We start from the raw sequence: 15,786 nt of genomic DNA on the forward strand, positions 1-15,786 counted from the left end.
ACACAACTACTTTTTCATTCAGCTTAATTAATAAATAAATTGTAACTTAAAGCATCAGCTCGTAATACCAGTCACCTTAAGTGACTCGGCAGACACCTAACACCAATATAAACAAACGTTTGTATATGTGCATTATCTAATTGATAAATAAATGGCTATCAAGCATTGAAACAAACGGGAAAACAAGCCAGTAACAAAGCACACTTTATAATCATATTTATCTAATTATATTCAGTGCATATGAAACTGTGATAAGCAATCCATCCATCCATCCATTATCATTAACCACTTAATGACTATGTTACAGGCCACTCTAAGGTCGGATTGGAGCCTGTGTCCCGCGTTGATGTGGCACCTGCCCTGACGGATCACTATTCGTTCTTAAAAAAAATTTTTTTGTAAAAAACACTTTAATATATATATATATATATATATATATATATATATATATATATATATATATATATATATATATATATATATATACATGCACACACACACACACACACACACACACACTAATTCACACACACACACACACACACACACAGACTACTAAAATATATATTATTTTTACAAACTGGTATAGAATTTTGATTACAGAACATTTGGTTTGTATAAAAACACTGACAGTAAATAAACTTTAACTCATGTTACATATGATGTTATAACATTTCAGTGTATTTACTAAATCCTTAATCTTTCGATGAAATGTTATCTGACCGAGAAAGTACCAGGATGGCAATATTAAATGGAAAAGTACATAATAAAGTATAAAAAATCTTATTTACATGCACATTTAAAAATAAAAAATAAACAAAACACAGAATAAAATGGCTTGATGATACAATAAGTTATATTTACACTATTAATAATCAATTTAAAAAGTGACCATATTTGCAAATGTGAAGAATTATTAACATACATGAATAACAATGAATCTTTTTTTTTTTTTAAACGGTTTAGGTTAAAACGTATGATTTACATGCAGGTGGTCTTATATGATATAATTACTTGATGTTGCAAAATTAAAAGCTGAGGAGCTACTTCATTTTTTTTCAGCATTATGTGCTTGTTCACATCATTTTTTATCAAGGATAATATTGCCTTCTTTGTCTTTTATCCGAAACCTTCCAGAAGAATACTTTGTTTCTTGTCGACCATTAGAATAAACTGTCTTGATAGTTCCATCGGGATACTCTCTGCGCTTGTACTGTGAAGTATGGATCTCTCGCTGCCCATTGTTAAATATAACAATCTTTTCTCCATTCCTGGAAATTAAACAGATAGTACAATGAAGTAGTGAGTTGCGTGTATGTGTTTCCTAATGAAAAAGCTATACAATCTGCAGATTATAGAGAAGACAATTTTAGAACAGCAATCATTTAAAAAAAGATACAGGGCCAAATATTCAAAAGATATATGCGAGTTAAGCAAGGGCAGCTGCAGGGATTTTTTTCACCTTTAATTCTATCAATTTCTTAATTGATAAAAAGTTGTGCCTGTGGCTGAAATTTAAAACAGGAGTTGTGGGGGAGGGGTGACCTTGCTTATTTTTCCTTAACTGTATGAATAGTCATGCAAGACAAATTCAAACAGTATGTTTTCCGCAAATCGCAGGGTTGCGGAAAAATGTGTTTCACGCGTTTGACTTCACTTAAATAATTTGCAAAAAAGATCAAATGCTATTTAAATGCCATTTCCTAAGCTTTGTTTAAATTAACTTGAGTTCTAGTTGTTCAGAGCAGTGCGAGAAGTGAAAAAAAACATGAATAGATACTGCTTATTATACAAAGGTGTATTTTATTTTCATTATTAAATATATATATATATATATATATATATATATATATATATATATATATATATATATATATATATATATATAAATTGAATATCTCGCCCACAGTTCTTAATCCTATTGATAGCTTATATTTAAAATCATATATTCTATCATGTTTTGCATTTACCAAGTGAGATTGGTAATGCTATTATGTAAACACTACTAATCATCTACTGTATAAAAAATATATACTATAAGTTGGCCACACCAAGGCTGATATTTATAATTATCTTAAAAGGAAAAATCTACTTTGTTTTCCACAAAATGTGTTTTTTTTTCATATAGCACATATCAAACTGCAATATAAACATATTTGTCAGCTTACTTCTCAAGCTTCACCACAGTACCGTCAGGAAAGACACTTTCTTCACGGCCATCAGTATAAAGGTGTTTAACTGTCTGATCCGGGAATATTATTTCCTTTGTACCATTCGGGTGATGCTTTTCTACAAAAAATAAACACAATGCAGTGCTCCCACATTATTTAATAATTTGATAATGTGGCTATTCACAGTGTACTTTGCTATTAAATAAGAGGTTTACCATCTAATAAGAGGAAACATTACTGAAAAAAATTATGGTTATGAACTCAACAAATCAGCTAAAACAAATGCATCAAACCTCCATATTTGAACATGCAACTTTGCAAAAGAGAAAATAATGTATTTATTATTCTTACCAATCTGGTTATTTGGAAATTGCAATACCTCTAGGCCATTGGGATACATTGTATGAGTTGTCTGGGCATCAGCATAGTAATAAATCTGTAATAAGAAAATACAAATACAGTTTCATAGAAAATGTCAATAAGCCTTACAACAGCAACTGTCGTGTTCTCTTAGAAGAATGTTACAAACTGAATAATGGTCCTGTCGCAGAACTTCAAAGGCCCTTTAATATTGTTAGTCAGACAAGTTAAAGCTCAAGTGAAAAGCACCTATTGTATATTTAATTCTTGAGCTTGAACTACAGCATTAAAGTAGTTTTGTACTGATTTGCAATCGAGTTAATAACACGTGCTAAAACATGGCTTCACGTACCACCCTCTCATCAGACATCATTTTTTTCACATCCCCATTGAAGAAAGTGACTGTAACTGATTTGCCATCTGCGTCGATTTCCTTCTTTGTTCCATTCCGGAAGGTGATAATTCGATGGCCACTGGCAAGCACCTGCTCAGTCTTCCAAAGAATAACATCATTTAAAATGTCAGCTCAACCAAATACAGACTGGCAAGTGCATTATATAAATTGAAATTGAAATATTCATCAGAACAACATGCTTCCATTAAATCTGCGCAGATCCAGATGAAGACCTAAACGCACTGTTGCACTCTAGAGGCTATTTCTCAAAAAACATTCCTCCAATCAGGGCTGAGTACAACTGCATTCAAATGGGAATGCAAATAACTGTAAATCTTACAAATACAAATACATGCCCCTCAGATACAAATACAACTGAGACTTCACAAATGTTATACTGCAACTCCTCACCAGTAACTCCAAAAGGAACATCAAAACATGGAAGCTTTTCTCAACTCAAACTACTCCCTGTCATAACAAATCATTTTATCACGCTCCTCATGTAATTAGTTATGTTATGAAAGTTCTCAATTAACCCTGTGATTACTTTAACAATGTAAAATTACTAGCTGTATCATTAATTGCAGGATTTTAGACAATGAAGTGCATTGTTCCTCCAATCGCATATATGTGATCAGTTTCCTCCGCTATCTAGCACCCGCCCACTTAAGTGTTCCATTTCTGTTTTCAAGGTTATTTCCGTTTTGGAATTTGTTTGCACGTTGCTAACTTTTTATTTCCTTGTGTTTTGCAGTTCAGGGTCACCGTAAATATCAGTACTAAAGAAATAGATAATAAACTGCAAACAAATACAAATATTCTTGGTACCTTTCCATCTGGATAGTGTGTTTCTTCTCGGATTTCACTGTCATTGCCCTTGCTGCTCACATAAGGTGATGCTCTTCCTGACAACACTGGTTTTGGTCTTACTTCCTGAAAGCAAAACAGCATGTGAATAGATTTAACATGCAAAATGGAAAGTAAGTATTGTGTATGTAATATGTATTTCTATTTGTGGATAATTTTGCTGTCAGGCTTTACAGGGTGAACACAACAACTGCCTTGATTTTGAACCTTTACTAAACTTTATCATTCACTCCTAGCCTCCCATAGACATTTCAGATTGCATATGGCTAGAATCAGATAAACTCATATCCCTCCTAGTAGTTTACAATATACATAGTTAACCTTTCAGGTACAATCAGGTTATTATTACTGTTTAATTTATTTGTGATTCAAATTATTAGTTGACAATCTAGACAATTAAGTGTTTGGTCTTCCTAAAAAAATACTTTTTTTTTTAAACCACAAACTCGCGTATATAATAATAATAATAATAATAATAATAATAATAATAATAATAATAATAATAATAATAATCAAGTGGTATAAACAACTTTAAGTTAAGAAATTTATCTTGGTCTTTTTTTTTTTATTTCTTTCTTTGTTCCAATTATTTAAGTCACAAGAAAACTCTTGCAAATGTTTTATGATTTGTTTGTTTCTGGTTTGGTAACTTTATTGGTTCGTTTTCACTATCAGAAAAACAGTAATGATGATTTAGAATAAATAACTAAGAATCTAGCCCAATGTTACAACTGTTAAGCCTTGTGACACTCTAACTAATTGGTGAAATTGAGACTAATATATAAACCTTATACTCAGCCTCAAGAGTCACTTTTCCAGATGATGGTGTCTTTCTGCCACTCGGAGTTGCACTGCGGCTTCTGCGTTCCATTACACATGCTGGCCTCTCTCGAGATCTTGACACTGTCTGTTCACAGCATTAAAGAAAGATGTAACTGTGACCAACAGTTATTACATACAGGTACTATCTTTACTGAACAATGTCCTTATAGGTCAGCTTCTGTTCATGCATGCCACAGAACAGTAAAGACAGTCAAGGGAATACATAGATCAATGAAGTAAATTTAGCGGATGGTACATTGGTCTTACTATAAATACATGTATAGCAGATACTGCACTGATCAGTGTTTAACTAACACATTTTTTAAGTAAGAAAAGCCAGGCATTTGTGGTATAAGGCCATGCTCACCTCCCTACATCTAAGTTAATTGAAAGTAAGAATAAAACAACTACAGGATCTTTCTTTCAGTTACCCCTGCTTCATCGTTGCTGCTCTGGGATTTAGAGTTGTGCTTTTCTTGATTTCTTGCACGTGTGTCTGGAGCGTCCTCTGAACTTCCCGAATGCGAAGAAAGCCTTCCTAAACATTGAGAAGAGTCGAGTTAACAAAAGCGTTCTGACGTGGGAATGCTTTAGAATGGCATGAAAGTAGATGCTTTAGTTCTACATTTCTTTTGCACTTGCGAAGCACTGACTTTAGATGAGATTAAATCAGAGCCATCCTCTTAAATTGTTCACTGAGAATCATAATAGATATATAGTGTTCATCAAATTCTACCAATCTGCAGTAACTAAATGGAGTGTCCAGTTTATGTAAAAACTGTCAATCATAGAGTTTGCATGATCCTGAAACTCTGACAAATGTCAGGATTAATGTGTTCCAGTTTACATGGGGTATAAAGTCAGACAACAAGGACCAGTCAGGATTTATGGAGGAGCGACATGAAAGCTTGGGCCAAAGGGTTGCCACACTTTTATATAATTTTATAAGAACTGAAGTGAGATGAAAGGTATATGTAAACCTGAGTATCTTGGCCACAGACCAGTCGCACAAGCCTCTTGTTCTGGGACTGATTGTACCTTATCCCACCAGCAGTGGTTCTGTCAGTAGCCAGGTTAGTTTTGTGCATTGGTCAGTAAAGACAATCAGTAAATAAATACTTGATGAGTAAAAATAAAACAATTGAGATTACTATATACAGTACCAGTCAAAAGTTTGAGTACACTTGCTGGAAACTAGGTTTTTTTTCATAATTGACAATGTTTTACGTTGTATACGTTTCTGTAAATACTTGAAAATGAAAACATGTTACAATATACAAAACAAAACATAAGAAGTATCAAAGCAATGTTCAAGAAAATTGAAAAATGTCTCTAAATCTTGGATTCCTCAAAATAGCCACCCTTTGCCTTAATAACAGCCTCACAAACACGAGGCATTCGGTTAACAAGTTTCAGCAGGAAATCACCCGACATGTCTTCCTAGTTCTTAGATGTAGGGCAATTGTGGGTAGCTTTGCTTTGACTCTTCTGTCCAGTTTGTCCCATACAAGTTCTATGGGATTGAGGTCTGGAGACTGGGCAGGTCAGGTCATTAGATTGTCCTTCACTTTCCTTCTTCGCCAGATAGTTCTTGCACAACTTTGAGGTGTGTTTCGGGTCATTGTCTTGCTGAAGAATGAAGGACTGCCCAACTAGCCATAATGCTGATGGAATGGCATGTGTCTGAAGTATGCTATGATAGCCATGCTGGTTGAGCTTGCCATGGACTTGGTAAAGATCACCAAAACTCTGTCACCAGCAAAGCAACCCCAGACCATGACACTGCCTCCTCCATTCTTGACAGTGGGAACCACACATGCAGAACTCATGTGCTCACCCTCTCTGCGTCTTACAAATACTCGGCGGTTGGACCCAGATATTTCAAATTTTGACTCATCGGTCCATAAGACCAACTTCCACTCCTCAAACATCCAGTTTCTGTGTTTTCTGGCCCAGGCAAGTCTCTTCCTCTTATTCTGCACTCTTAACAATGGTTTCTTTGCAGCAATTCTTCCAGTTAGGCCAATTTCACGCAATCTCCTCTGAACAGTTGATGTTGAAACATCTGTACTTCTAGTAGCATTTAGCTGAGCTTGTATTTCAGGGGCAGTTAATCGCTGGTTTCACATACTTGTGACTGGAAAGAACTTGGTCTGATTCTGAGGTCACCCTTGGCCTGCCTGACCTTGTTCGGTCCTCATGAGTGCCAGTTTCTTCAAATCGTTTGATGGTCTTGGCCACAGCAGTTACAGACACTTGCAAAGTTCTTGCGATTTGTCTTAAAGATTGACCTTAATTTATTAAAGTAATTACAGACTGTCTTTTCTCTTTGCTTAACTGAGCATATTTTGCCATTTTCTGCTCCCTTACATTCAGGAATGACAAACTTGTGCCTATGCTACCTATATTTATAGTAATCATGGACCATCACCTGTTAACAATAATTGGTGACAAAAGATTAATTAGGTAACATACTGGTTAACTCAGAGAACATCTAACAAAGACACTTTTATACTTAGGCCAGTGTTCTAACACCGTGTGATACACATTTCAGACTTTTAACTGACTTGGGCTTCAGACTGAAATCCCCTTGCTTTGGGTGACCATTTAATTGAAATTAACAAGATTTACATTTTCATTTAAAAATTTTATGTTTGAATGCAATTCACTTATGACTATCAGCTTATATAAGTACATGCATCATATAATGAAATATGAAGTGTTTATAGACAAGTTTATATAGTTAAAAGCATAGATAATCATGAAAAACCAGGTGTACTCCAACTTTTGACTGGTACTGTGTGTATATATATATATATATATATATATATATATATATATATATATATATATATATATATATATATATATATATATATTTATTACAAAGTTTAATAACTGTTCAGTGGCAAAAAGTTGAGCTTTGTCCCTGTTGCTGTCACTTTTAAATATTGCATACAGTACTGTGACCAAGGAATGGAATTCATTTTAACATATTTCTACCATGATGTGCTGCTGGCAATATAAATTACAATAAAAGAAGGCTATTGAAATATGTTCAGGTGTGAAAACAAATACACCTATGGCCAAAAGTTTTGCATCCCCCTATAGAATTAACAAATTTTGCTTCATAAAGTTGAATTAAACCTGCTGAATAATCTTACGCTAACACATTGAATAACATACTGTTTTGTAGTTTTCTGCATACTTAAAGAAAAACTGACAAAAATGTTAAAAGGTGACATTTTGAAATCAAATATGAAATACTGTACTACTATTATGGCTTCCGGAAGACTTTTGCAATATAATATTGTAGTTCCTTTGACTACATGATGTTAAATTTTATATATATATATATATTTGTAATTCTTTTGGCCAGAGCTATTTATACGGTTCGGATCATCTTTTATTTCTTTTTTTTTAAGTTGACTGTTGAGGATACTTCAGTGAGTGAAGCTGCTCTAGACCCGGCTTCACTAAAGTTATTGGTTAAATGAAGGCACAAAAGTCTGTAAAAGTAGTAAAATGATGTAAAAAAAATGGCTTTAAATACATGCAGAGGGTAATGTTTGTAAACAGGGTCAGGCTAAAAGACTGAAATAACCAGCTTTAAAAAAAAAAAAAAAAACCTAATGGGCATGACCTGTCATGTACACTCTAAGCAGGTTAGACGTTTCAGAGAGTTGCGACTTTTGAGAACATATGGTCAAGATTCTGAAGCCTAGCAATTTTTGATACGACTTTAGTTTCTAGACCTGGTGTGACCTTAGTGGCATAAAAATGTAAATAGCTCTGCTGAAATATACAAACTCAAATTCACTTCCAGTAGGTAACTAACTCCTTATACAAGCAGTTCTTAAGCTACATGTATTTTTTTTTTTTTTACTTGCTCTGAACACAGATTTGTTTCTTTGTCTATTTTACTCAACTTGACTTGAATTGTTATCAAAATCTCTAATTAATATTTTGTGAAACAGCGGACATGTCAGCAATGAAATCTCCTGTACCATTGAAATGGTGACTTACCTTTAGCAGAATTGTGTGCATTGTTCTGCCTTCCAACATTTAGGTTTGGCACAGGTGACATTCTGTCCTTTGATCTTAGAAGACTCGTTACAAACCGATGGACTGCCTAATCAGATGCAGCAAAGAAAAATAAGCATATTAAGATAGGTAATTTCCATAGAAAATTTAGCTTGCAATTACATTCCATACAATCATTTAAATAGTTAAAATAGTAAACAGTAACTTACTTAATGTGTATATACATTACTGCAGCTTATTGCAGTAATCTAGGCATTTACAAGGTTGTGGCTTTAGATACAAGTTTAGCCACGTTATAGCCGCAGAACACAACCTACTCTACATCTCGAACCTGTTAAGCATTTTTCAGCAATTTGTTGAAAAATGCTTATATTGTGGTGTTTAAGCTTTGTTTTCCAGATAGTGAAAACTGCATGACATTTTCTTCACAATAGGTTGCTTCAAAAGTTGCAAGAAAAAGTAACCTTTCGCAAAACGGAGGTTGTTAAGTACTTAGAAGCATCCTACAGTGGAATATGCAGGGCATAGTGTTTGTGATTCACAGCAATGGAAGATTAATAGACATTAGGCACTGCAGTTAACCAGGGCTGGAACTAACAGATGATGAAGAAGATATTGCCTCATTGGAATCAATATTCCTAAGAGCTTGACCTGTGGTTTTTGAAGAGCGCACTGTCTTCTCTGGCAAAAGATGTATTCAGACACTGGCTTTCACACAAAAACAGTCAAAACCTCATTGGCAACCTCTAACCTGTCCACCCTATCTATATTTGATGATATTCTTACAGTTTTAATGAGGCTTTTAATGAGAGAGTATAGAATTCCAATTTTGCATACGTTTTGCCATTAATTATTGAATCCGAGTTCATAGTGCTATTGAATTATATATGAAGAGGACAATGAAAATGTGAAATCAGATTTTGGCCCCTAATTGCCCTTAAACTGCATTGAGTGTATTTATTACAGACAGTTACAAATAGGTAACAAACAATACCAGGCTTGGTCATAAGATGACAGTGATACAATGAGAAAATGAAGTGGTATAAATTATTACTGGATGCTTAAAGAGGACAAGAGGGCACATTTCATGCAAGGATAACCCAATGTGCATCCTTTCAGCTTATCAACAGAATGCAAGAGACTCCCACCTGCACATACTATGTTAGTTAAGAGCAGGGGTGTGGACCAGTAACCGTTGGGAAATAGCCCCAAGACATGTCATGTTGATGTCTCTAGAATGCTACCCCATAGCAATCTATTAAAATGAAACACCCACTTACTGCTTCTGTGTCCAAAGGCCTGGGTTGGGGAGTCCTCCGTCCGGGTGGTGGAGCACTTTGCGATTGAGAAACATTCTTATCCCTTGAATCCCTGACTGCTATTTTCACAATTTCACTCTTTTCTTCAACCTAGAAAAATCATAACATTCAAATAATGACCCATGGCTTGTGATAGACTTCCCTAAGGAATCCAAATCAAACTCAGTTGATTTGAGTGTTTGAAATAATAAACTACTGATTCGTCACATGCTCCCTAGTTTGAAGGCTGTCAGTATCATACATACCTCATCACAGCTGTAAATTCAAAATGAGATCAGTATAATGAAAAATGGCAACCAATGACGAAAATTGGATGAGTGGTATTTCAGACCTACAGTATATCATTAGGTAAGAAAATGAGGTGTTAGTATATTAAAATGATTGATTTATAGTATGATTAATAACTTCCTGTGTTCTCAAGATACATGTAAAAATATAAGTGTGACATACAGACACCTCCATACACCCCCACAATCAGATACTCACAATAATTTATGCTAAATAATGTTAATAACAAGTCATCAAAATTGAATAAGCACATTTCCAGATATTTTGAAAAATGTAAATGTGACACACTGATGAACAAATAGACAGACAGACAGACACTACCAAATATCCAAAGAATTTAACACTCCCAAAAATTGTTAAATAATGCCGATACCAAGTCCATCACGACAGTGGGAGCAGTTTTCCAGATATATGGAAAAATGGGTTACACATCTATGCACATATGACTGCCTTCACTATACCTCTGTAGCCAGGGATATCATTCCCAGCGGGGAATAACTCAACTAGTAAAGTACCATTTGGCAGGCTTAGGAAGGTATGAGAAGGCCTGGCCACTTCATATTGTCGTAAAGATGTGCAGACATTAATTGTCTACACACTGACCACAATGCAATTTGTCCTGCGATAAAAATGTTATTTCGCTGCGACACTACCTTTCTCACCAGTGGCAACAAGCGCACGCAATATACAGCTAATAAAAATGTTGAATACATATTTAATAGCTTTTCAGAATACTTATTTCAGTAAAGGTAAATGAATCATACACACCAGCTATATCCAGTTCCCTGGAAATGGACTGCCAGGTGCTCTCTCTCATTGCCGTGTCTTTATAATTTGAGTCCTTTATGTACAGCTCCGGGTGTTTTGATACTGCAATAATTATTTTTTCTTCTGCCATTGTTTACTGAAAGCGCGCAAGGGAAGCTGTTCCTCATTGGTCAGTTCCCTAGCTGGCATGCGACAAAATTGCATAGTTTCAGTGTTGCTTCAGTGTTTCCCGTCGCATCACAGGCAGTGAATGGCTTGTATCAAAAATACATTTTTTTGTCGTGGTGCAGTGTATTGTATGACACAATCCCTTGTCTCATCTCATCCAGTGTGTAAAGGCCTTTGGGTATGACTGCTTTAAAACCAAATAATTGCTAACGGACAGAAGTGACACTTAATCCGACTCAAGCTCTATGGGATGAACATGGTCACTGTTCATTAACAGTCTGTTTTAATGCAAACTGTATTTCCTGTTCTATAGCCCTTTCTGATCCTGTTGGAATATACACTGTTCAGCATGTTTATTAAAAAAAAAAAAAAAAAAAAAAAAACACAATAGGCATCAAGGACCGACTGTTTATACAAAAATACAAATCAAACATAAAGAGTCAGGCTCAGCAATGCCTTCACTGACTTATGAAAAAAAAAAAATAAACACGACAGCCAGACAGACAGATAGCCAGACAGCCAGCCAGGCAGGCAGACACAGACAGACAGACCGACCGAACGACCGACCGACCGACCTTCCATGTGGACTCCCCTCTCCCAGGCAGTTCCTCCAACAATGGAGCTCCTGCCTCTCTTAAAGACCATGTGGACGGGATTGATTGACAATTGATAATTAAATCAACACCTGGCCACATTCTGCACATGTATTTGGAAGGGATAGGAATTAACCCTATCCCTGCCACCCACCACCACAAACACACCCAAAACAACTACAGCTGAAATCTTAACTTCCAGCCTTGCCATATGTAACACATACTTTTTTATATAATATTTACACATAATATTTACAAATTATACATTTATTTATATGTGCAGTGCTTCTGCACTACCACAAGTATAATAAAACAAATTGTTTGATCTGGGTCCTTACCTTTGCCTGAGGCTCTACAGCAGCCTGTCTCTCAAATGGTGTCTTCCTCCCAACAGGAGTGGAGCTGCGACTCTTATGGCCAGCTGGTGGCCTATCTTCCCTTCTCACATGAACTGTGCCCATCAGTATTGCTTCAGAAACCTACACACAATAGCAGGGTAAGTCCTGTCATGTATTTACTTAATAAAACTTTTGGTCTCCAAAACACAACTGAGATGAAGAACCTCCCATTGTCAGAGTTCTTTTCTTTCACAAAACAAACGACCAACATTTACAGTTAAAAGACATATAACTATAAAGACTAGAAATGAGTACTACAATTATGGATAAGGAAAGGCCAGATTGCTCCAGAATCTGGGACCAATGGATGAAAACGCATGATCATCCATAGTTTGCAAGTAGTAGAATCCTGAACTCAGTTCACTGACAAATTGGAAGCCAGTGAAGCTGGAAAAGGATTGCTGTGTGAATATCAAGACACTATGAGTAAGCACAGGCACAGGTGGAGCTACGATCAAGGATCCACTGCTGGCTTAGCTTACTGTAAATGGGCCTGCTTTGTAGACACTGATGAAGGGACTGGACAACACCAAGCCTGTAACACCTGGGCATGCAAGATGAAGAAGAACAGTTCCAGGCACTATTGGGGAATATACTGGCAATGTGAATATCACATGTTCTCTTACCTGTGTTTCTGACTTCCTGCTGGGGATAGAGGTCACCTCCACTTTCTTCATTGCTTCCCGCCGGTGTCTCTCCGATAGCTTGAGCTCGTCTCTCAGCTCCAGGTTCTCCTTGGCCAGGGCCTCCACCTGGTCTCTCAGCCGGCCGTGGGCAGTGGACCAGCGAGTCTCCTTCTTTTTAAACTCTTGCTGCAGTGCGGTAATCTGCTGCTTTAATATCTAATTGTTACCAAAATAAACGCATTCATAAACAGGGGTTTAATAATGACATTTTCTTTTGAGTGGTTAATTCCAGATCAGATCCCATATGACATTGATTAAAATAATAACTTTTTGCACTGAAAACTGGCTCTAAATACACAGTGTAGTATTGGCATTTTACCCCTTCTTGCTTATTAAATATCTTGGCCTCCCAGAATATAATCATTATCACGAAAGAGCTTCAAATGCAGAACTAGCTCTGGTGGATAGTTTTTTTTCAATTCTACCCAAAAATGGGAATCTGCCATGCTTACTGCCCTGTACAACATTAATTCACTGTGATATCAATCCATCATCACTGGAGAAAAAAACATTTTTACCATAAGCTTGTGGGACAAACAGGGAGACAATGATTTATTCAGAGACACCCAGGTATTTAACAAGAGCGGTAAAACAAACACCTCATCACCAGCACAGCTTTTTAATTGATTGTAAGAACTAGAGAATTAACACATCAGAGTAAACGTGTAATGGCTTCCAGATTTACAGTATGAGAAAAAACTAAATAGACAGACTTCTGGTACAATTTAGCTGTGTAAAGAATTCTGTTAGGCAGACACTTTATTTTAACTTACTTGGAATTCCTCGTTATCATTTTTCTCTGGAGTTGGTGTGGCTGACAGTTTTTTTAAGATCTCCCTTTTTTTCATCTCTTGTTTCTTGCATTCTTCCAGAGGATGTTGTTCTTCACACTTCTCCAGCTCAAAATGATCCATCTTACGTCTGCCATTACAAAAGTGACACTCTTACACAGCCCAGCTGTGTACAACATGCTCACCCAATAGCTATATCCAGGTCAGTAATTGTAAAATTAGCAAAAATAGCATTGGTTTAATGCACAACATTTTATAAAACATTGTCATATCTTTACTTACCATTAGGCCGAGAAAGATAAAACATGCTAATTCCATAAACAAATGCAGCAATGACCAACCACTGATGATGTGTTAATTCAAAATAAGTGTTTACTGTATATATTTATGTTCCCATGAAACACCTTCTCTCTGGGCTATATATAGTTGTAGTCACAAGTTTACATACCCCAGTGGAAATTAATTTTTTCTAGAAATGTCTCAAAAACAAATAATTATAGGAAAAACCTTTTGTAGCAAAAGTTTTGCTTTTGTGGATGAGGAAAAAAAGTTACAAGAAATAGATGTCTACTGTTTTGACAGAACAAAACACCTTCATTCTGCTAATCGGCATTTTAGCTAAATGTAGAGCATAAATCAATGCTTGGAAACACCACCAACAGTATAGTAATATAGGCATAACTTACCAATTCATATTTTAAAGTACTACTAAATAACGTATCAAATGGAATACCTCAGGTAGACTGAAACCCTAACACAACACATGATTGATCACAGCACTGAAAATATAGGTCAGCACACTTCTGTGCAAGACCACATTAAAATAAACAATGAAGGAAAGGAATAAACAAACAAATAAATAAGTACTTAAAAAGTAGAGAGCTAGTTTTCTGTAGTGGAGAGTTTAGGCTGGCATTCTTAAATCACATTGAATGCTTCTATGTTTCTGCAATGGCAACAGGAACAGCTGACAGCTAGGACATGCCCAAACTTGTCATTACTCAGTTTTGATTGTTAACTTGAAAGAAGTCTATGTAAACAAACAAACCCCCTGCATGTTTAATAAGATGTGCAGTCTGTCCAGTTGGTTAGATTATTGACATGGGTTAGCAAACTTGAAAGAGAATCCTACATCTTTTAAAATATAAATGTATTGGACGGGTGTCATAGGCCCATTTTCTGCCTATAAGAATGAAAACCGTGCATACTGTACAGGAAACAGACAGTTCCCCTGGGCAGACAAGGTTGTGTGCCAAAATAGGCCTTTATGACTCCTGACACCTTCAAATTGATAGCCCCACTACCGGCTACTGTATGTCATTTTGTGTTTAATATTTTTGTAGAAAACAGTTAAGAGTTTACTGAACCTGAGAAGTTGCATTGCTCTCTCCTGTTCCTCCTTCATGTTGTCCAGTACAGAATTATTACTACGGTGGTAGTCCATCTCTGAGTGCCAAACTTCAGTGTCATGTTCTGTAAATAAGGTTCAGTGAAAGCTACATCTCAAACTGGGGGGCACAGACTGTATCCTGGGGGGGGGGGTGTCAGGATTTATTTATTTCTTTTATTTCTTTTAATTACAGCTTACATCTTAACCTAGGCTATAACGTGTAATAGGCAGATAATTTATTTCGGCTTTATTGGCGGTTTTGAATGGACCGCCAATAATACTTCCACCAATCAGAGGGCTGCATACAGTGAGCGATCCCGCCCTCTGGCAGCCTGGTATGCAGCACAGGTTAAAGAAGCACTGGGCAAGGGAAAGAATATGGCAGGTGTCAAAGTAGATATGAGAATGGCAGGGATGAAGTCAATTTGTTTGAAAACATTAAAAGCAGACCGGACATTTACATCAATGGATTTAAAAAAAGTTATTATATTATTATTATTATTATTATTATTATTATTATTATTATTATTATTATTATTATTATTATTATTATATATTATTATCATTATTATTATTATTATTATTAATTAAGGGTTTAATTACGTAGCAGCTAAAATTGTCTGTGTCAGGCTTGTTAGAAAGTCTGTAACAAAATGGTTGATTGTTATTGTCGATATGTTGTAGATAACGGCTATTAGTGCAGGCATCGTGCAGGTATCGCAAAGTT

General features: G+C 35.8%; 1 protein-coding gene across 2 annotated transcripts in view; it reads right to left on the minus strand.

Annotated features, from left to right (window-relative positions):
* Positions 1-905: 905 nt before the first annotated feature.
* si:ch211-140l13.3 (centromere protein J) overlaps positions 906-15,786 on the minus strand; it is a 30,335-nt gene continuing 15,454 nt past the window's right edge. For both annotated transcript variants that reach the window (XM_041250491.1, XM_041250490.1), the window contains exons 9-21: positions 15,037-15,142; positions 13,652-13,799; positions 12,819-13,034; positions 12,133-12,273; positions 9,939-10,067; positions 8,641-8,746; positions 5,046-5,152; positions 4,580-4,699; positions 3,754-3,858; positions 2,884-3,024; positions 2,523-2,607; positions 2,169-2,289; positions 906-1,271 (exon numbers count right to left, since the gene is read on the minus strand). In XM_041250491.1, coding sequence (XP_041106425.1) covers positions 1,082-1,271; positions 2,169-2,289; positions 2,523-2,607; positions 2,884-3,024; positions 3,754-3,858; positions 4,580-4,699; positions 5,046-5,152; positions 8,641-8,746; positions 9,939-10,067; positions 12,133-12,273; positions 12,819-13,034; positions 13,652-13,799; positions 15,037-15,142 — 1,715 coding nt within the window. In that variant the 3' untranslated portion in view covers positions 906-1,081. The remainder of the gene's footprint in view (positions 1,272-2,168; positions 2,290-2,522; positions 2,608-2,883; positions 3,025-3,753; positions 3,859-4,579; positions 4,700-5,045; positions 5,153-8,640; positions 8,747-9,938; positions 10,068-12,132; positions 12,274-12,818; positions 13,035-13,651; positions 13,800-15,036; positions 15,143-15,786) is intronic.

Source organism: Polyodon spathula, chromosome 5 (genome assembly GCF_017654505.1).
Source record: "Polyodon spathula isolate WHYD16114869_AA chromosome 5, ASM1765450v1, whole genome shotgun sequence".
Lineage (NCBI taxonomy): Eukaryota > Metazoa > Chordata > Actinopteri > Acipenseriformes > Polyodontidae > Polyodon > Polyodon spathula.